General features: G+C 55.3%; 1 protein-coding gene across 1 annotated transcript; it reads left to right on the top strand.

Annotated features, from left to right (window-relative positions):
• Positions 1-9,039: 9,039 nt before the first annotated feature.
• On the top strand, positions 9,040-22,878 carry SLC22A11 (solute carrier family 22 member 11). Its single transcript, XM_007174465.2, is given in 12 exon segments — positions 9,040-9,432; positions 11,348-11,450; positions 11,453-11,480; positions 13,671-13,708; positions 13,711-13,758; positions 13,761-13,814; positions 13,918-14,090; positions 15,575-15,721; positions 17,399-17,514; positions 19,691-19,905; positions 21,611-21,719; positions 22,674-22,878. Coding segments are annotated over 12 exon segments (1,629 nt in total).

Raw genomic sequence — 22,878 nt, 5'->3', positions numbered from 1 at the left:
AGGTGGCACTCTGCAAACTTCCTGACAACGCTCCCTCCTTCACACAGCAAACAACGAGCGTGCGCCTCCCGTGCACAGGCAGCCTTGGGCGCTGGAGAGTTTAAAGATGAGGTAAGGACTTCCCTGGTGACACAGTGGTTAAGAATCTGCCTGCCAATGCAGGGGACATGGGTTCGAGCCCTGGTCCGGGAAGATCCCACATGCCACGGAGCATCTAGGCCCGTGCGCCACAACTACTGAGCCTGCGCTCTAGAGCCCGTGAGCCGCAACTACTGAGCCCACGTGCTGCAACTACTGAAGCCCGTGCGCCTAGAGCCTGTGCTCCACAACAAAAGAAGCCACTGCAATGAGAAGCCTGCGCACCGCAATGAAGAGCAGCCCCTGTTCGCCGCAGCTAGAGAAAGCCTGTGCGCAGCAACGAAGACCCAATGCAGCCAAAAATAAATTAATTAATTAATTAAAAATAAAAAAAAGATGAGGTAAGATCCCATTCCTGAAGAGATTATGTTTCGATGAGGAGGCAGTGGTGTGAATAACAACAAAGCCCCTCTTAGAAAGTCCCTTTGAGGAGGTGGAAGGGTTGGACCAGCTGGTGGCTGGTGGAGGAGAACGGTCTAAGCCAGCGCCCCTTGAACTTGAACAGGCACACAAATTCCTTGGGGATCTTGGTAAATGCAGATTCTGACCCAGGACGGCTGGGTGGCACCTGAGAATCTGCATTTCTACAAGTTCCTGGGTGATGCTGGTGCTGCCGGTCCGTGGACCACACTTTGAGTAGTAAGGGGAGAGGGAAGCCACAGCTTCCTGCGGCACCCTTGCTGCCATACTGTGGGTCATGGGCAGACCCCTGGGAACCCCACCAGGAGAAGAGTCCTGTGGTCTCTCGGGGAGGTGCTATGCCCACGCAGGCCTGAGTCTCGATGCTGGGCCGGCCAGGCCGCAGGCCCTCCTGCCTGGCATCTCACTGGCCAGGAATTCATGCCACCCCAGGGGGAAGGTGCTGGGGGTGGGTGTGCCCGGGTGCGACAGCGCCCATCAGCTTGGGGGCTTGGGCAGGTGAGACCCCCTTCTTCAGAACATCAAGGGCTCTGGCTCTGTTCCAGGGTTGGAGGCTGGGTCAGACAAGGTCCTATAGGCATACATGTGTCCGGTTTCAGAGTTTGTCATCGGGTCCCCGTAAGTACAAAGTGAGGCCTGTGTGTGGAGCCAGCACACGTGGCGGGTGTCCAGGAACCCTTGGTTGTCTCGGGCCCGAGTGACTCAGCAGCCCGTGACATTGGCCAGGGGCCAGGACAGTGTGGGCCACCCTTGGAACCTAGCTGGGAAAACCCTCCCAACCACGGAGCTTCGAGGGCCCCTTTCAAGGCAGAAGATGTGCATGTGGGGAGAGCGGTTGACCCGGGGTTGATAAATAAGCTTAAAGGTTAATACAGCGTGTGACCAAGACAGGCTCACTCTGCGGGTCAGGAAGACGCCCCGTCACCGAAAAGAGACACTTTAGAATTCTGAAGAACAGTACGTGCTATCAAGACGAAAAGGATTGTGCATGATGATACTTGTGTGGAGGGATGTTGCTGGATCCAGCAGGTCACTCTGCGGGTGGATCATATCGTTACCTCTTTAATAATTATTGAAACTACACTCTCACCATCCTCAGCCCAGGCGTGGTATGGGGCCTGGCAAAAGCCTCTTGCTGCTTTTCCTATTTTTAGCCCCGTCTTGTCCAAGCCCATCCCCACACTGGCCAAGAAGATCTCTCAAAACTGTGAACACAAGTGGAGCCCTCTTTCTTGAAGCTGCTCGTCACCCTCGGGGGCAGAGCCAGCGGGTGGGCTCTGTGCTCAGGGTCCCTACCTACTCTAGTCCTGTAGTCCTCCATCCCTACACATTCTTCTGGGGCCCAGACCCTCTCCTCTCACCTCTCCCCGCCCCCCGCCACCCCCCCCCCCCGCCTCAGGACCTTTGCACCTGCTGTTCTCCTTCCTCAAATACCCACCCCACCTCCCTCTCCCTGCCTCAGACCTGTGCCCTCTCTCGGTTCTTCCGGAGACCCCTCCCCAGCAGTTAATGTCTTCTGCTTTGTCCCAATGTGTGTCAGGTCCTGCTGACATTGTGTGATCAGACTATGTCATGGTGACTTTTTACCTCTGTCTCTCCACTGAACATACCTCCTTGCTGACTCAACCTGGGTCCCCAGGGCCCAGCGTGGGGCCTGACACCTGGTAGGTGTTTAATATGTATTTGTGGAGCTGAAGTAATGATGAATTCTTTCACAGCCTTTGGGATCTGAGTCTTGGTAGGTGGAGGGAAATTGCTGGAAAAAAATTTAAGAACCAAGTGGAATAAATAAATGTGTGTCTGAGTTTCCTAGGGTGCAGTAACCAAGCACCACAAACCAGGTGGCTAACAGCAGCAGACATTTATTCTCTCAGGGTTCTGAAGGCCAGAAGTCCAAATTCAAGGTGTCCGCAGAGCCGTGCCCCTCCACAGGCTCTGGGGGACCATCTCTCTGTGTGCCTTCCCGTTTCTGGGGGCTCCAGGTGCTCTTGGGCTTGTGGCCACATCCCTCCAATCTCTGCCTCTGTTTTTACCTGACCTCCTTTTCTCCCTGTGCCTCTCCTCTGTGTGTCTGTTATAAGGTCACTTGTCATTGGATTTAATGTAATCCAGGATGTTCTCATCTCTAGATCCTTCATCACATCTGCAAAGACCTTTTGGCCAAATAAGGTCACATCCCCAGGTTCTGGAGAGTCACTTTGGGGACCACCATTCAGCCCCTTACAATGTGCAATGAGAGGAATCCCAAGCCCTCTGAGACAAATGCGAGAGTGGGTCTCATAACAGCTGGGAGTTATGTCCAGGCGGAAGAGCACGGGTGACCAGTGACTTCATGGTCATTCTCTGGTGGCTGCAGGCAGTGTGGAGAGAACCGAGCGGGGATACCTGGATCCTGGCCGCTGCCCCATCACCCCTCCACCCCGGGGCCAGCACTTTATGTCTCTGAGGCTCTTCTCTGTGGCAAGATGAGGGGTGAGGACGCATCTCAGGATCCTTCTGTCTCTAAGTCTCTGTCCCTTTAGTCTATTGGCGAATGCACAGAGGGGAACCCCCAGCAGCAGACACCCTGAAGGAGTATGGGGTGGGGTTGGGAGTGGGGCTCACCACTCTGTGGCATCCCTGTGAGGCTTGAGGGAATCACCCGACATCTCTGAGCCTCCTTTATTCATGAGTCACCCACCTCCTCAGTAGTCCGGAGCGTAACCGAGGCATCAGCCTGGCGCCCACACATAATCCCAGGACCCCTGTTGACCAACTGTCACGCCTCACAAAAGAGGGTTGGGACCCCCTGCCTTAGGTTGGGTTCCTCCAAAGGTCTGAGTGTAAACCATTTATCTGGAGGTGATCTCAGGAGGGGAAATGAGACAGGGAAGAGAAGGAAGCCCACAGGGGATGGTATCAAGCCGGCTACCTTCGTGGCACTGGGGCTAGACAAGCTGGGGATGGACCCACCAGCTCCGGGCTGGAGGCTGCTCTGGGGGCCTTATGTCTCTGAAACTTCTGACTTGCTCCACGTGGCCCCCTCGAGCTCCCGCAGCCAGAGAAAGCCCTCGGGTACCCGCAGTAGGTGCCATCAGAAGGTACAGAAAAGAAGTCCTTTGCCCCCTTTCCCACAGAACCAAAGGAAGTAAGCAGAAGGCAAATAACAAGGGCTGAGTCCACATAGCTGGGGCTGAGGGAAAGTCCAGTCTCAGGCCACCTGCTTTGAGAAGGACCAGTGGACAAGGCCGTGGGTTGCAGGACGATTCCAGCAGTTTCCAGACATCACGGTTCTTGCATCTGGTCAAAGCATAAACGGGGGGCGGGGAGGGGGCTGTGGTGACCAGGGTCCACTGGAGAGGAGACAACCTCTGAACATGAGCACCTGGCAGCCTGGACCCGTCTGAGGAAATAAAGCTCAGATATGAGACTGTCTGGTCACATCCTACCTCCTGGAACCTGCAGGTGCAGCTGAGACCCTCTTCCACCGTCTCTCCTCCCCGGTCCCAGAGGCTCCCGTTTCTCAGCCTTCCTACATATTGGGGATGGAGGAAAAGCCCTCCATTATGTAAACTGAGGCAGGGCGTGAGAAGACGCAGCCAAATTATTTTTAATGAAGTATCACATTGATACCGAAACCTACAAAGATTGTGGGAAGGGAGGAAGGAAGGGAGGAAACCACAGCCCAATCTCACACGCGAAGAGTCGTGGAAAGCTCTAAATAAAACCTTAACGAGCAGAATCTAGCTGCACATTGAAGGAATAATAGCCCTTGTCTAAGTAGGTTCACTGCTGGAATGAAAGGATGGTTCAGCATTCTTTGGAAAACTCGTTCATATGATTCAGGAAATTTATTAACATAATTCATCATATTCATTGATTTAACAAGAAAAGTCATCCTGTCAACCCCATAGGTGTTGAAAAGACATGTGACAAACCCAACAATCCTTCTTGATTTAAAGAGGTAAACCATAAAAAAAATTCCTTCATCACCATAGTGTGGAGGAGACCTCTCAGATTATGCCACAAAAATCCCAAAGTCAAAAAAAAAAGATTGAAAATTTGATGACCAAAAAAAAAAAAAAATTCTACATGCAAAAAGATCAATAACAATAGCATGGTGACAAAGTCCAAAGACATTTAAAAATATTCTCAATTTCTATCACAGGCAAAGAACCAACCTCCCTAACATAAAAGGGACTTGTAGAAATTGCTAAGGAAGCCACAGACCATAATCAAAAAATAGACCAAGAACAAGAAGAAACAGTTCATGCAAAAAGAAATGCAAATATGTCTTAAATATGTTAAAAGATGCTCAGCCTCACTCATAAGAAAAGAAAGATGAAATAAAGCAGCCTTAAAATACTACTTGTCACCCATGATATTGGCAAAACCCCACAAGTGTGGTCATAGTGCAGTGTGTTAGGAAGCTGGGGACAGTGTACATGAGGGTGTCCCTGGGGAGGCCACTGGGGCTGCCTCTCAAGGCCACCAGCTCACTGACACCTCAACTCCATAATCCCACTTCTGGAATTTTATTCTACAGATACAGTAGCACACATTCAAAAGGGTATATGTGCAAAGTTATTCATTTCAACATTTTTTGTAATATCAAAGTATTAGTTGCAATCCAACTATCCATCGACAGGAAACCAGTTAGGTAAATTATGGAAATCCATACAATGGAATACTATGCAACTATGAAAATGAATCAGGATGTTCTCGGATGCACAAGGTATACCATTGTGTGGAAATAAACACAAAGTGCAAAGGTACCTTTTGCATAAAAGGGAGCAAAATAAGAATGCGCATTTGCCCTTGCTTATGTTTTAGGAAGCAAATGTGAAAGGATGCACAAGAAATTTTAAAAGGTTACCTGAGGGTGGAGGTGGCAAGTGGGGACTGCAGAAGGGGGCAGGTGGGGGAGCCGCTTCATTGTATACCTTGTCTACATTTTCTGTTCCGAATCTTGCAAATTGACTACCTATTCAACACTTTTAAAACTTGATGCATATATTTGAAGATGCTCTAAGATTTTTCTAGAAGAATAAACATGGTTGGTGGCACCTGCCTCCGGGCAGGTGAAGGTGATGGGGGAAGAGGACTTTTATTTGTCATTTTACAAAGTGCTGGACCATTGGGTTGTTTGCCGTGTACACATACAACTTCTCAAAGACAACTAATTATTAATGTTGATGTGTTCCTGAATACACAGAAAAAAGCATTTGAGTGGATTCCTCTGGGGGGGGGGGAAGTGCTGGAGTTAAGACAGCAGAGAAGGGGCTTTCCTTCCATTACCCCCATGAGTCTGTGACTTATACAAGTCTCCACCCCTGCCCTGCTGTGTGAGCCCAGGAAAGACCCTCACCTTTTCCTGACCCTAGGATCTTCTAGGAGTGCAGGGAGGGGCCAAAATACAGTGAGCCCAGATGGATCTGAAATGCTGTGACTTCAACTGGAAAAGAAAAAAAGGAAGAATAAGGGGTCAAGTGCGATGCCGGTGATGATGGTGGTGGTTAATACCCACTGTCAGGCCATTCATTATCTCATTTAATCTCACTATAAGTAAGCGGAAGGCCTCCACCTTAGAGATTCAGAGAAGGGACCCTGGAGTTCAGAGAAGGGAAGTGAACTGCCTAAGGTCATTTGACAGCCAAGTTTGGCCTTGGCTTTTTTTGGGGGGGGCGGGGCATGTTGCATTGGGTCTTCGTTGCTGCGTGCGGGCTTTCTCTAGTTGCGGTGGCTTCTCTTGTTGCGGAGCATGGGCTCTAGGCGTGTGCGCTTCTGTAGTTGTGGCTCGCAGGCTCTAGAGCACAGGCTCAGTAGTTGTGGCACACGGGCTTAGTTGCTCCACGGCATGTGGGATCTTCCTGGAACAGGGCTCGAACCCGTGTCCCCTGCATTGGCAGGTGGATTCTTAACCACTGTGCCACCAGGGAAGTCCCTTGGCCTTGGCTTGAATTGGTAGAGCCCTTGGGTAGAAAAGTCAACCCCAAGGGCAATTCTGGTTCTACGAGAACCAGGGGTTCACTTTACATGAATTAATTTAATGAGACAGTCTGGAGGGCTTGGTGGCTACAATCCGAGGCTGCCTGCATCCCACCCCAAGGCCGCCTCTTCCCACCTCTGCTTCGGTATTCTTGGGGGATGGGCACATGGGTGAGGATGAGCGGGATGCTGGGAATGCTGCACTCCCGGGTGTGACCACCAGGTGGCGGAGCAGCTGCACCCAGACCTGCCCCCTGCAGCCCCAGAAAAAGAGAAAATACAAATTAAAAATTCCTTGGTCTGGAAGCGGAAAGTCAGTTGGAGATTCCGGGAGCCTTCTGGCAAATCCAGGAGGTTTGACCTTCTCCTGTAAGCAAAGCCTAGGGGCGTCCATGACAGGCAAATGGCAGGGAAGAAGAGAACATTTTTTAAAGCATATGGAAGAAGGAGGTAGAAGGAGAAAAGAATTCTCTCGAAGACCCTGGGATTTCAGTAGCCACCTCTAGCCCAGCCACTATCCAAGGGAGGCCTGGGTCCTAGTGCAGCAGAATCACCTCAGGGCTTATTTTTAAATGCAAATTCCTGGGCCCACAGGGGAACTGCATTTTCACCAGCACTCCTATGGTTTCTGATCTTGGCTAAGGTTTGAAACACCAACATGGCAACAGTTCCTTTCCCAGGTCAGAAACCAGGGGCCAGAGAGCGGAGGTCACTGCTCAAGGTTATGGTCCCCGGGTCCAGGCCTGCCCCTGTGATGATGGTGTTTGCACAAACCTAGGCATGAAGCATGATTCTTTCCATGTAAAATTTGGCCTGGAATAGTTTTGGAGGGGGCTGCTCCCAATCAGCCCCTCTCTTCTGGCCTCCTGGGCTTTAGTTTGGGCTGGTTCTCTCCCCACCTCTCTCTATTTGCTATTTTAAAATTCACAACGAGTTCCTGCCCGAGAGGCAGCGGCCCGGGCTTTGAAATCCAGGCCCAGAACCCTGACTCCCGGCTTCCTGGCTGGGCGCCATCTTGGCTGAGTTCCCCAAGCGCTCTGGGGAGCTTCTGGGAAGTTTAGGGTCCAGACATCCACCCACACCTCACCCACACTTCCAGCGCTCTTCAGACTTCTCTCCGGAACTGACTCAGCCAATTCTTCTTGCACCTGGGAGGCCCTAATTCTGACCCAAATTCTGAATTCCAGCCTTTAGCTGGGATTTGGTACATGACAAGCTAGAGACCAAACAGCAGCTAGCCAGGGGCCTCGAAGAGAGCACAGGCTGTGGTGTCTGGTTCGAATCCTGATTATGCTGTGTGACTTTGGGCAACCTGCCTGCTCTCTCTGAGCCTCAGTTTCCTTGTCTGGGGGAATCAGTACTGCTTCTCTCCTGGGCTGCTATGAGGAGGGAATGAGAGAGTGCAGGCAGCGTGGTCAGCATGGAGCTGAGCACACAGCAAGCCCTTGGTGCCAGGAGCAGCTGTTACTAAGAGGCATAGCGCAGGGTGGGGCGCTGGGGCAGGGGCTGCCCGCCTCCTCACACCAAGCTGGACTGGCATCAGATACTGGGTCAGGGAGGTGTGACTTTACTCACTTCCCCAGTCTGCTCAGCTCCAGGGCCCCCGAGGGCCTTCTAAGGGATGCCAGGAAATCGTAGCCTTGGTTTCCAACCTGGGGGAGCTTACAATCTAATAAAGGCAACTTGGAACCTTGAAATGGAAATTTCCTGAAATAGTGCGTCTGTGAGCTGGTGTCCCCATGCTGCCTGGTAGGAGGCACACAGTAAGGAGGGACAGAGCCCAGGCCTGGGCCCTCCTGCCAGCTCTGCACACCCACTCCCACCTCCCCCAGCCTCCCTGCAGCCTCAGGGTGGTGGAGCCCCGCTCCGGAGGGCCCTGCCTGATCCTCACTTCTGTGCTTTAGCCAAATGAACTGATATGGTCCAGGATGCGTGAAAGTTCGGCCAACAGTTTCCTGGTTGAAGGAGGGCATGTAGAGGGTTCTGAAAGTTCAGACTGAAGGATGCTATCAGGCGGCCCGCAGGGAGCTGCTGAGGCCTTTCTGAGTAGCTGAGCCTGCCTTTCTCCCCCAGGATTCCTTGCTGGGATTTAACTTTAACCGTGGCAACGAGGCCACGGCCCGGTTGATGTTTCTTCCACAGCTGTAATTCAGTAACATCACGGCATCGAGTCTTTTTTTTTTTTTTAAGTTTCTTGACCTTTTACTCTTGGTGTTGGAGAACAGGGTGCCCCAGATGCCCCAGTGAGTCTTATCTCCTCTCCAGAGCAGTGGAGCATCTGAGCGGTCATTCCTAGAAACTGGATGAGGAGCGGTTTCTTCAAAGTATCTTGGGCATCTTGGGACACACTTGACTGGCTGCTGGACAGCTGCCCCACCCCCACGGGGCCGAGTGGCGAGCGGAAGCAGAAGGTCTGGAGAGCCTGCGCTTGCTAGTGGCTCTGGGCAGCAGGCTGGATACTCACCAGCTCCCTGACCCCCAGGAGACCTGCTCTAGGTGCCGGCATCTCTGTCCATGGTGTTCACTGAGCTCTTGGAGCAGGCTGAGGGTGTGGGCTTCTTCCAGGCCCTGCAGGTCCTCACCTTCTTCCTCCTCTCTGTCTGGGCGCCCATCCAATTAGTTGTGGAGAACTTTTCAGCCGCTGTCCCAGGCCACCGCTGCTGTGCCCACGTGCTGGACAATGCCTCTGAGGCCCCCGCAAACCTCACCCCCGAGGCCCTCCTGCCCGTCTCCATCCCACTGAGCCCCAACCAGGAGCCCCACCATTGTCTGCACTTCCGCCAACCACAGTGGCAGCTCCTGGACCCCAATGCCATGGCCACCAACTGGAGCGAGGCTGCCACGGAGCCGTGCGTGGACGGCTGGGTCTACGACCGCAGCACGTTTACCTCCACCATCATGACCGAGGTGAGGGCCTCCCCCCGACCCGCCCCAACCAACCCCACCACTTCCTTCCTTCCCAGCCTCCCAGTGACTGGGAGGATGAGATAGACTCCATCACCGCTGTTAAATGATATGCCACTCCCTCAACACGTAATTACTGATCACTTGGGATGGCCTGGATTCTGATCTAAGGCTAAGGTTACAGGATGGACAGGGAGATTTCTAGGAGCTTACATTCTGCTGGAGAATTCAGAATCAGTCAACATTTAAACCAGTAATAACAGCAGACCAAGTCCATACCTTGTGCCTTTTAAGTGGCAGCCACTGTTCTGATGCTTTCCCTGTCATCACAATTTCACAACAATCTCTTGAGTGGGTTTCATTATTGACCCCGTTTAATAAGTGACAAAACCGAAGCCCAGAGAGGTTAAGTAATTTGCCCCAGGACACACAGCTAAAGCACACTCAAATCTGATTCAACCCAGGCAGCCAGGCACCAGAACTTCTCCATCACTTTCTGTCCTGCCTTGAGTCTCAAGGCCCCTGCGTCATAAGTGAGCACAAAGGAGAACGCAGCTCCTGCTAGTAGGGAAGGGAGAGCCAGGCAGGGAAGGGCTCTCTGAAGAGGTGACATTTAAGATGAGACTTGGATTATAAGAGAAGGAATCAGGGACTTAGTGGCACAGGGGTTAAGAATCCACCTGCCAATGCAAGGGACCCGGGTTCGAGCCCTGGCCCAGGAAGATCCCACATGCCTTGGAGCAAGTAAGCCTGTGAGCCACAACTACTGAGCCCACACACCAGAACTACTGAAGCCCGAGCGCCTAGAGCCGGTGCTCTGCAAGAAGAGAAGCCACCGCAGTGAGAAGCCCACGCACCGCAACGAAGAGTAGCTCCCGCTCGCTGCAACTAGAGAAATTCCGTGCACAGCAACGAAGACTCAACACAGCCAATAAATAAATAAATAAATAAATAAAATTTTTAAAAGACAGAGAAGGAATCAGTCACGTGAAGTTCGGGAGAAAGCTCAGTTGGGACAGAGGTCCAAGTAGGAGCTTGTCTGGGTGTTGAAAGAGCAGAACCTGGCACAGAGGGTGAGGGGTCCTGCAGTGGCCGGGGAGTGTGGGGAAGGGGCCCGGATTTTGTTTAAGTGCAAAGGAAAGTCATTGGAGGCTTTTCGACTAGGAGATGCTGTGATCTGATTTGCATTTTCAAGAGGTGACTTTGCAGGGTGGAGAATGCCCTGTGGGGTGGGGGCTCCTCCTGCAGCGATTCAGGCCAGAGAGGCGGAGATGGAGGGGGAACCGTGGGCGGAGCGGCCAGGCCTCGGTGAAGGGAAGAGAGGCGGAGATGGAGGGGGAACCGTGGGCGGAGCGGCCAGGCCTCGGTGAAGGGAAGAGAGGCGGAGATGGAGGGGGAACCGTGGGCGGAGCGGCCAGGCCTTGGTGAAGGGAAGGGCAGATCTGGGGGGGAGAGGTGATGGGGGCAATGTTCAGGTGATGTCTGTCTGGTCCACGTCAGGCAGCAGGGAAAACCACGGTGACACGTGCTTAGCCCTCAGTGCTCATCTTCGTGCCCTGTAAGAGAAGCAACCGTACAGCCCCATTTCTGGAGGAGACAGGCTCTGCCAGGTGCAGGAACGCCCCCAGGGGCACCAGCCGGTAGGTCATCAGCTGACTCAGAATTCGAGCCTGTGGTTTAACCACCACCCACCACTGTCCACTCGGAGCGGCTGTCACGCCATCAGACCCAGAGCCGTGTCACATGCGCCACGCTGTTGGCTGCCAGTGGGGGGCTGAGGCCCGCTGCCCACACCCCCCTTCCACCTGGGTCACCTGGCCTTAGGAATCTGGGGACCCCATGCAGGGTGGCCAGATCCCCTCTGGGGGTCCTGGACCTTCCTCTGCCACCCTGGCCCTGCTATTCCACACCCCCTGAGCCAGGCTGATGCACCCTCCTTCTCTTCTGGCGGGACCTGGTGTGTGACCACCAGGGCCTGAAGCCCCTAGGGCAGTGCATCTACCTGGCGGGGGCCATGGCGGGTGGATCACCTGGGGCCTCCTCTCCCACCGGTGAGCATCTCTCCCCCTCCCAGCTCCTTCAAAACAGAGTGAGTACCGTGGGGACAGAGGTAAGGAAATGTCCAGTGAGCATTCGTGTTTCCTAAGAGAGGGCCTCCCCTGGTCTGGGGTCTGCGTCCCAGGTTCCCAGGGAGCCAAGAACCCAATGTCTGAACCTCGATGCCAGGTTGAGCTGAGAAATTGCCCTGAACACTGGCTCTTATCTTCAGCTATTGCACCAAACTTTCTTGAGCACCTACTGTGTGCCAAGCACTGCACAGCCCCTGCCCTCAGCGAGCTGATGGTCTTCTGGGCATAGACAGACCCCTCTTTCTTTTAACTCCAAGTACATGAAATGTAATGAAATAGAAATACTCCTCTCCCTCCTCCCCCGTCATCGCCCCTCCACTGCCCCCCACCACACCCCTCCTGAGGTGGAGCACGCAGAACGCTGTCCGGGACCTTCTCTCTGTCTGCGGTCCCCTCCTGCATGGGGCGCTGCTGGCCAGTGCTGAAAACGCCCGCGTTGCACCCCCTCAGCTTGTAAACCCAACTGCAGACTTGGAGGCACCTCACACTTACCACCGTCAATGCTGAGCCACTGACTCTCCACCTGCAGCCCAGCCCCCTCCCCACCAGACTCCATTCTGGAAAACAGCCAGCCCTGTACTCCCACCCTCACCGCCCACACTCATCCTCCAGGGCACAGCCCCAGCCCAGCGCCCTCTCCCCCACGCCCGCTGTCCCCCGCCCAAGCCACCGCCCTCTCTGGCCCTGCTACGGCCTCCTCTGGGGTCTCCTGCCTCTACTGGGCCTTCCGTTCTGCTGCAGAGCTCAGAGTGACTTTGCAAAGGCTTATATGTGGATCTGGTCGCTGCCCAGCCTGAGGTCCTCTGGGCTCCCACACCAAGGACAGTCCCCACCCACCCCACCACCCCTGCTCAGCACTTGGCTTCTCCCCCTGAGCCACGCCAGCCCCTCCTGGGGCACCGCTGCTCCCGTCCAGCACACAGAACCCACTGAAGCCGGTGGCCGAGCCTTGCCTAGAGGTTTCTGCCCACAGCTGCTTCGTGCCCAGCACGCAGGCCTCAGCTCCAGGCCGCTCCTCAGAGAGGCCTTTCCGGCTTCAGGCACAAAGGTCCCATGGTCCTGCCCACGCTCCCCATCACAGCTCCTGGCTCTCTCTGCCGGTGCCCAGCTTTAGTTAGTTCGTTTACTGTGTGTGTCCCCACGAGAACGTAGCTCCAAGAAGGCAGGGGCCTTGGGGCCGTATCCTCAGTGCCCAGCATATAGCGCACAATCATAATACGCTGAATGCATGAATGGCTTCCGGACTCTGGGCAGTGCAGGCTCTGGGACCTCATGTGTCCCAGCTTCTTAGAAGGCGGGTTTGTTGCTTCTCTGGGCTTCCTCCTGTGAGTGGGGACCCTGCCACCTACCCATGGGTCTGTGATGATTGAGTGAATCACATGCAGAGCTTGGGCCAGGCCAGCACAGTGGTCGCTCTTTGTGGGCCTCATGTTATCCCGAGTGTAGCGGAGAGCCTGAGCAGCAAGGCAGGAGGTGGTCCAGTTTGCACTTTCAGAGGACTGGCCGCCGTGCCGCCACTTATCCTTCCCCAGGGGCCACCCACACCAGGAGCCAAATCGCAATCAGTCTGAGGGTCGCCTGGCGAGCCTGGGGTCAGCGCCAGGTGTCAGCCTCCAGACCTCACCCCGGATCTGGGGCGCGTGTCCCTACTTCTGGGCGCTGCTGGGACAGGCAAGGCCAAGTTTCGCCCACATCTCTCCAGTCTGACTGACACATACTTCAGCTAAATGCAAGCGGTGGCTCGGGCTAAGCTGACCTCACTGGGACTGAGGGCCCTCCGGTCACAGGCATGGGGGAGCTGCCTGGGTCACCCAAGGCCATGTGCGCCCAGCCTCCTGCCAGGCTCCTCCCTTGTTCAGTGTGTCATCGTGAATCCCTGCATTTTACAGATGGAGAAACTGTGGCCCAGAGAGCAAGGCGTCTGCCGTTTTTATAACAAATGCACTCTGTACGTGGTCCTAGGAGATCCGAGAAGGAGGTGCTGCCTGCACTGGCCGGTGCCCCAGCAGGTGCCCCAGCCTCCTTCGGCCCTCCGGCGGCAAGTCCCTGCCTCTATGCCCAAGTCCCCAGGGCCCCTCTCCAGGCCCCCACTGTGCTTGTCTCCCGAAATAGGTTTGGGCGGAAGCCAGTTCTGAGCTGGCGCTGCCTGCAGGTGGCGTGGCCAGCATCAGCCCCATCGTTGCCCCCAATTTCCTTGTCTACGATTTTTGAGCGCTTTTGGATTGTCTGGCATCATCCTGACCTCAGCGACGCTCAGTGGATCCCTTGATCACCTGCCCCAGCCCTGTCGGGGTGGGGAGGAGGGGGCTCAAGGCCACTGCATGTGGCCCTCACCTGCTCATCTGCCCCCACCTTTCAGTGGTGGATTGGACCACGACCCGCACGAGGGCCGTCACCATGATGATACTGAGATGCACCTGCAGCATCGGCCAGATGGCCATGGGCAGCCTGGCCTTTGCCCTGTGGGACCGGCGAGCCCTCCAGCTGGCCTTGTTGGTGCCCTTCTTGGTCACCTTCCTGATATCCTGGTCAGTGCAGTTGGGGCCTTTTCCCTTGGGGAGAACATCACTGAATGGGAGGGGGACCCGGGGTGAGAGGGGCCCTACCACTCTGGCTGGCCACAGCTCCCAAGGTGCCAAGACCATAGAAGAGAATGATGTGAGCAGACCCCACTGGGGAGAGACATCTTGGGGGCTCAGAGTTCCGGGGTGGGCATTTCAGCCAGGGGTCCATGGTTCCCTCCAGCCCACTGACCTCTGGGCCTGAGGCTGAGGGCTCCGTTCTTCCCTCACATTGGCACCAGCACCCCCCGCCCCACCCACCCACCAGCTTCACTCCCTCACATCACTTGCCCAGCCTGCGGACCTCCAAGTCAGGCATTGGATATGGAAAGATAGTATCACTATTATTTCCAGTGCTGCGAAAATCCCTAAGGTCTGGAAATACCTGCTTGGGTGGAGACTAGAAGAAGAGATACAGGGAAATAAACACAAATTCCTGTCCTCATAAGTTCTCTTGTGCCCGTGGGCCAGAGTTGAGAAGGTCTGCTGTGGGGTGTAGAGAAGTCTAAGGACTCATTCATTCATTCTCAAATATTTATTGCACTCCTGCTCTGTGCCAGACGTGGCTTTAGGCACTGGGGACCCATCGGCAAATAAAATAGATCAAAAGTCACCGACTACATGGAGGTTTATTGTGTCAACAGGACCAGGAAGAAAGGAGGAAGACCATCCCATAGTTACACTGATTAAGCCGCCCTAGTCACACTGATTGGGTGCGTCCAGGTGCTGTTGGTAACACCAGATGTATATCAACACTCCTTCTAATGAGCAAGATGATGTTATTACTGCCACTTCCAGATGAGGGGCTGAGGCCCAGAGAGGGCCAGTGACTTGCCCAAGGCCACGCAGTCACTGCATGCCAGAGGCAAGATTTGAATCCAGGCAGGCTGACTCTTGTAACCACCTCGTCAAACTGCCTCCAGAAGTTTTTCTTAGCTTCGCTGCAAACAGGGCTGAGCTCCTGTGGGCTGGAAAAACCCTGACCCTTGCAAAAGGGAGATGCTTCCCCCTGCCCATCTGCCCCTGAGGTTGGGAAGAAGCCTACTACTTTCATAAAACCACTTGGTTCCGGTTGGGGATGTTTTAAATGTGTGTGTTTTTTTTAAAATGCAGCATGATGCAAGCTTTCTGCCATAGAAATGACCCCAGAATCACCCCATTTCCAGGCAGCCTGTGCGCTGGCTGAATGTGAGGCTTGGGCGGGCAGGCTCCTGGCAGCAGGGAAACCAGATGGGGTGCCAGGGAGTGGGGGCTGGTGAAGAGGGCGGCCAGGCGTTGGGACTCATCTTTATTCTGAGACCACCAGGGACTTCCCAGCCTGGTATTAGCGGTGCAGAGGAAGAAGCGGCTGCCTTCTCCCCACTCCTGCTGCAGCCAGCAGGTCTGCTGCCCACCACCCCCTCCCCACATGACCTGGGGGGAGTGCCCATCTACACGAAGAAAACAAAGACCCAGCCAAGCACCTGCTTCTTTAACCGGTGGCCGCCAGAATCCGCCCGATGGCTGATTATGGTGGGCAAAACAGATCGAGCGCTTCAGGAACTCAAAAATGTGGCCAAGATAAATGGCCACAAGGAAGCCAAAAAGACACTGACTATAGAGGTGAGATGCTGCTATTTGTGATACAGAGTGTGGGACATGACCCAGGGAAGGACATCCACTGATGTTTTATCATTATTATCACCAGCATTACCCCAATCTGCTCCAGCACCACCTCCATCAACACACCCATACCATCAAAACACCACCATCGACATCACCACCACTGTTGTCAGTTTTGCCATCTCTATCATCACCATCACCATAATCATCACCACCATTATCACCATAATCATCACCATCATCATCACCACCATTATCACCACCATCACCACCACCACCACCATCATCATCACCACCATCATCACCATAATCAACACCATCATCACCGCCACTACCATCACCACCACTATTATCACCTCCATCACCACCAACACCATCACCACCACCATCACCTCCATCACCATCACCACCATCATCACCACCACCATAATCATCATCACCACCATCATCACCACCATTATCACCACCATCATCACCACCATTATCACCACAACCATAATCATCATCACCACCATCATCACCATAATCACCACCATCATCATCACCACCAGTATCAGCACCATCATCACCTCCATCACCATCACCATCACCATTATCACCACCATTACCATGTCCACTACACCCACAATCACCACCACTGTCATCATTTCTACACAAACACCGCTACCATCATTACCACCACCAATAATAATAATAATACCACTAATATCAACACCATCATCAACAGCATTACAACTCTCCATAGACCCACCATCACTATTACCACCATCACCACCACCATCATCACCTCCACCAGCAGTACCATCACAATTGACTTCACCTTTATTATCACCAGCACTACCAATACCATCATTAACATCACCATCAACATCTCTACAAAGCATCACCAACACCACCACTATTACTATCACCATCACCTTCACCACCATCATTGCCATCCTCATCACCGCCATCCCCAACTCCACCACAGCCACCATCAACACCACCAGTAACAACAATACAACCATTGTCAACAACAGCACACCCACATCACCATCTCTATTATTCATCACCTTAATCCACATATACTGCTCATTTACCTCACGGGGCTTCTCAGCGTATTTGGGGAAACAGGATGTGCTTATCTGAAGGTAGCTATTTCAAGGAAGTAGGTGTGGGAGGATGTGCGGACGGAGACTAGAGGACACAGAGCTCCCTGGGGGCAGAAGGATCAGGGAAAGCTTCCAAGAGGACATGAGCTAGAGCTGACCAGGGCTGAGCTGAGTGCAGGGCAGGCCGGGCCCGGGGTGCAGGCAGAGACTGGACGGGTACTTGGGAGGATCCAATGGCTGGAGGGGGCGTGCGCTGATGCCAGCCAAGAGGAGTGAAGAGGGATGGTAGGGCTTTGCGGGGTAACTGCCAAAACCTTCCTGCAGCCTGCAGCTCAGAGACTAGAGCTGGGACACAAGACCTGCTCCTTGGCTCTGAGTAGGGTGACCGGGTCTGCAGAAGATAGCTCAGCTAGGGGCCAGAGAGAACCCTTTCTCCCCTCAGGCCACCCGCACCCCCAGGGCTCTCCAGTCTCCAGAGGCCAAGGCCAGGCTCTCCCTATCACCCTGCCCATCCGGACACCGTTCCCGGCACGGGGGTGGGGCAGGGCCATGGCCCCAACATTCACTGCCCCTGTCATCGCTGGAGGTACTGATGTCCAGCACGGAGGAGGACGTAGCCTCTGCGAAGTCCCGCCGGTCAGGGCTGGGTCTGTTCCGTATGCGCGCGCTCCGCTGGAGAAGCTGCAGACTGTTGGTAGTGAGGTACGCCATATCCCTCCCGGGGCTAAGGAGGGCGGGGTGTCCAGCGGGAAAACAGCCCCTGCAGGCCTCATGGGGTACATTTCTGGCCAGAACAGGCAGCTCCCCCAGGAGGCAGGAGCCTAGCAGGTGGGGGAGACAGAGTACGTACAGATGTGATCGGGAGGCCAGCTTGTGCAGGAATTCAGCTAGAAGGCAGGGCTGGGCTGTGGTCCTGGGCAGGGTGCCAGGGTCAGGCTGAAGCCCAGAGCAGAGGCAGAGCCAGGTCCTCAGAGCCAAGGGACCAGCAATAGCTGGAAAGGGTCACTGCTGGTCAGCACTGGACTCACCCTGACAGCTGGACTCCTAGAGGGTGGCAGGGACCACGTGCTGGCCACACACATCCCCCTCTGAGCCATCCCATGACATAAGTTCATTTATACCCCACTTTGCAGATGGGGAAAGAGGGGCTGGGAGAGGCAAGAAACTTGCCCAAGATGACAGAGCAGGCATTTGAACCCAGGCTGAGCTACCTCCTCGTCCTGCTCTCTGACCCTCCAGCCCCACATTGAGCGTGGACACCCCGTCCCGCCCCAGGAGGCCCCATCTCCCAGGGGTACCTGGGACCAGGAAAAGGCTCCTTAAGACAAATTCAGTTTAAGTGACTTCCAGAAGAGTGGATCGAAAAGTGAGGGTCAGGTTTGATTGGGCCTTGATCTTGAAATAAAACTCAAAATTAGGAAAACATTTATTTTATGCTCTATTTAAGCACATCTGGGTTATAATGGCAAATACGTGCTACATCTCAGACAGAGAATGCATCAAATGCTTCTCTCTCTCTCTCTATTTTTTTGCTTAAGTTTTTTTTTTTTTTTTTTCTTGATAAATTAGGAGTGCCCAGGGCCACTGAATGTCCAGGGCCATTCTTTCAAAAACCATCAAGGCTTCCTCAATTCTCCCAGGGGCCACTCTGCACTCTTTGTTATTCAAATCACAGGCTGTGAAGCGGCCACCCTCATGGGTTTTCTTGTCTCTGTTAACCCAGTTGTTACCGGCTAAGGCTCTAGATTCCTACGGGTCAGCCGCTTTCAGCTCCAGCCTGGCCCTTGTCAAGTCACTTTCACAAACTTCAGGAAGCACTGCGTTTCTGCAGGAATCGCAGCTTTTCTCTACAGTTGTTGGCCTGGTGGTGCCAGATGTCTCCTGAGGACGGCGGTCAGGTGCCGCTGAAGGGGAGGGCTGGGAGGAGCGTCCGGGTGAAGCAGGGTTGGGGACAGATTGGAAAAGTGGTGGAGAATAATTTCCCACCATGGCCACTTGTGGGGCCAGATTCAATCTCCAAGGTGTAGAAATTCAGCTACTGTAAGTTCAGCTACTCAGGAGCTTGTGTCAGGGGGGTCCCCTGGGAAGCAGGCTCTGAGATGGAGGTCGACGGGCAGGCAGTTCACAGAGGGGGCTCTAGGGATCACCTCTCATGGAAGCAGAGGGGGGCCAGTGAGGGCAGGAAGCAGCAGGGGCAGGGGAGACGTCGTGGTGACGCCGTCACAGCCAGGCCCCAGCCTGGGGGCCTGGGAGCTGGGGTGGCCCTTCTGAGTTGTCTCTCTGGACCGTGTAGACCAGCCATGGGATGCCCTCCCCAGCTGGGGGACAGAACTCCCCAGGGCACTGAAGGGGGCAGGCCAGCATCCTCCACTGAGACCCCATTCTATTATTAATCCCACGTTTCAAGACAAAGAAACGTGTCCAGAGAGAGCCAGGCAGAGACTTGCCCAGGTCCATGGCTAGTAGAGTGGGACCCAGATCGTGGTTCCCGGCCACGACTGGGAACAGGAAACAAAGCCAGAGGGTGCTAGAGCCTGGCGAAGGGGCAGGTCAGCTTGACCCACTGCCCCACCTGCCCAGAGAGGGTCGTGTTTTCCTGCTGGTTGGTAGAGACGGAGCCTAAGAGGCAACGTCCAGCCCCCCATGGCCGACACCCGAGGCTAACACCCAAGGCCCACACGTGGGATGGATGGGGCCACCGCCCTCCCCACCCTTTCCTGGGACAACCTGACCCCGGGGAGATGCATCCTGCATTCACCAGGCTGCCCGGGGGTCTGGGCTGGTGCTGCTCTCCTGGTGCAGCCCCGGCGTAGGTGATGGTGCAGGGGTGCCCTCTCCTCCATGGGGCAGGGACCTGGCTTCTGGATTCGCCCCACAGCTTGCCCCTCACCCTCTCCTACGATGGGCTGGTCCTCAGCCTGCAGAACCTGGGGAGCAACATCTTCCTCCTCCAGGTCCTCTTTGGAGCCGTGGGCTTCTGGGCCCGGATCACCACCACGCTCGTGCTCAGATTCTTTGGCCGCCACACGACCCTGGCCGGCTCCCTGGCTGTGGCTGGCCTCGCCATCCTGGCCAACATGCTGGTCCCACAAGGTGCAGCCAGGGCAGCAGGAGGGAAGGCTGAGGGGCTGCCGGCCCGGGCGCCTGCTGGCCTGTCCACTGCACTGCACCCCCTCCAGCCTCTTCCCCTCCCCCGGCCCCGAGGATGGGCAGGGGCCACTGTACCCTGGCTCTGCCCAAGGCCATTACTGCCACAGCCCAACCAGCCCTCCATCCATTTTCCTGGGGACACTGAGGCTCAGAGAGACGAAGCCAGGTGCCCGAGATCCCTCAGCAGCAAGCGACAGAGCCAGGCCTGGACCAGACTTCAAGCCAGAGGCCAAGTCTGCAGTGGGAAGAAGGGTCCGGGAGGCTGAGGGGGGCTCCAAGTGAGGCAGGAGAGGCACCAGGCCGAGTGTGTGTGGTGTTTCCTCTTGTTAACTAAGCGAGAGGGGGGACTTCCCTGGCGGTCCAGTGGTTAGGACTCTGCACTCCCACTGCAGGGGACCCAGGTTTGATCCCTGGTTGGGGAACTAAGATTCCCACATGGCCAACAAAAAAAGAAGCAAAAGGGGGCTTCCCTGGTGGCTCAGTGGTTAAGAATCTGCCCGCCAATGCAGGGGACACAGGTTCGAGCCCTCATCCAGGAAGATACCACATGCCACAGAGCAACTAAGCCGCGCGTCACAACTACTGAGCCGCGCACCACAACTACTGAAGCCTGCGCACCTAGAGCCCATGCTCCACAACAAGAGAAGCCACCGTAATAAGAAGTCTGCATGCCGCAACTAGAGAAAGCCCGCGCGCAGCAATGAAGACCCAACACAGCCAAAAAATAAATAAATAAATAAATTTATATAAAAAAATTAAAAACCTCATACTGCAGATACTATAAAATGTGGGTGCATTAATGACAAAAAAAAAAAATCTGTATAAAAAAAAAAAAGAAGCAAGAGGCAGAGCACTGGGGAAGCCGGGATGGGCCCTGGTCTCACTCTCCTTTCTGACTGAGGCTGTGAGGCCCCAGAAACCCTCTCCGTGTCTCATTTTATTGCTCAAGGTGGGTGACTGGGGGAGGGTCAGGGACAGGTGTCCCACGGTGGCAGCAAAGCCAGGAGGGAGGCAAGGGAGGACCAGCAGCTGGGAGGGGCCGGTTGAGGAGGGAGGAGCAGTCGGGAGCCCAAACTCTGAGCGAGGTGCAGCGCTCTGAGAAAAACTCCAAAGCCGAGCACTTGAGAGTTTATGACTCTTCCCAGCCACGTGCGGGAAGGGAGGTGAGGCCCAGGCGCGCCTCTGGCTTGTGACCTGCACCCTGGCTTCCCAGCTGAGGCTCTGTGTGGAAGCAGGGGCCCCACAGGCAGGCTGAGGGGTGGTGGGAAGGCTTCTGGGTAGCTGGGCACCCCAGGGCCCCTGCTGTGGGCCTGGGCCTGGCATGACTCTCTCCTTCGAGGGAAGAAGCACCCTCAGGGCCCAAGGAGCCCTGGCACTGTCACCCCGCGAGTGCCACCCGCAGCTGCCCCCAGGCTCACCCACCCCAGACCCGGCTGGGTTCTTGCCCTGCACCCCACCCCCGGCCCACCCACCAGGATGTCATCTTGCACTGCATCACCACCTGGCCCGGGGCAGGCTGGCACCGGGTCACAATGCCCGGGACCTGCTTTCAGTTCAAATCAGCCTTGTGGGAGAACCCAGTCACTCTGCTTCAGGCTCCTGGGGACCCTCCCGAGCAGACCCCACTCTCACCCTTTCCTCTGCCTAGATCTGCAGACCCTGCATGTGATCTTGGCTGTGCTGGGAAAGGGATGTTTTGGCATCAGCTTAACCTGCATCATGGTCTACAAGCCGGAACTCTTCCCAACTTCGCTGCGGTAGGCTGGGCTGCCAGCTGGGCCCAGGAGGGACCTCCAGGCCAGGGGCGGGCGAGAAAGGGACACCCCTGCGAGGGCCCGCGGCAGGGGTAGAGAGACGGGCTGGGCATCCAGGGACACACAGCAGAGGGAGAGGGGGACCCAGCGCGAGGACATGGAACCGAGCAGACGCCCTGGAGTCCTTCCCCCAAAGGCACCTGCTCAGCCAGGGCCTCCGCAAACAGCCCCTCCCCAAGAGTCCAGGCTCGGAGGCAGCCCCCCCACGGAGAGACCTCGGGAGGCCTCTGGGCTGGAAACCGCTTCGAGCCACACAGCTCTCTGCTCAGGTGAAATCTCATAAGAGCCCTGGTGAGGAGACCAAGAGCTACCCGGGGTAGTGGGGACTCTGCTTGCTTCCCACTGTCCCCTCCCTGCCCCAAGGGAGCCCCAGGTCACCTCGGAACCCAGTGGTCTAGAGTTAGAGCACCCCTGCATTGGGCAGTTGGGTAGACTGAGGCTGAGGGTGGCCAAGGACTTAGCTGAAGAGCAGGGCTGGACCCCGGCCCCCAGAGGCCTGGCCCAGCCTCACTCATGGTGCTCACTCACTCACTCACTCGTCCACTCTTTTTTTTTTTTTTGACACACATTTATTGATTTTGTTGATACTTTATAGAAAGTCTGAACTGGGAGCTCCGTGGCCTAGCAGGAGCCCTGAGACAAGCCTCCAAATTACCTGAGACCAGGGAGAATAGGGTGGGCCCTAGAGAGTTCCGTGAAGGACTCTGGATGTTCCCAGGAGGCAGAAGCCCCTTTGGATGGGAAAAATCTAGGTGGGCTCAATGGAGGAGGTGGGGTTAGAAGAGCCCTTGAGGAGGGCGACTCCAGCAGCCCAGCTTTCCCTCCCCTGGCCCAGCCAAGTAGCCCCTCTGAAGTGGCAGTTGTGACAAGGGTCCCGGCCCTCTTCTCTACCCACAGGATGACAGCAGAAGGCTTCCTGCATTCAGCAGGTCAGCGGGGGTCTGTGATGGGCCCCCTGACCAGGATGACCCGCGAGGTCCTTCCCCTGCTGGCCCCCCCCTACGGTGTCATCCCCATCGTTTCCAACCTCATTGTCCTCTTCCTCCTGGAGACCTGGGGACTTCCACTCCCTGACACCATCCAGGACCTGGAGAGACAGTGA

This window comes from Balaenoptera acutorostrata, chromosome 9, assembly GCF_949987535.1.
Source record: "Balaenoptera acutorostrata chromosome 9, mBalAcu1.1, whole genome shotgun sequence".
NCBI lineage: Eukaryota > Metazoa > Chordata > Mammalia > Artiodactyla > Balaenopteridae > Balaenoptera > Balaenoptera acutorostrata.
The sequence above is the reverse complement of the archived record's forward strand: the minus strand, read 5'-3'. Positions and strand labels throughout refer to the sequence as shown.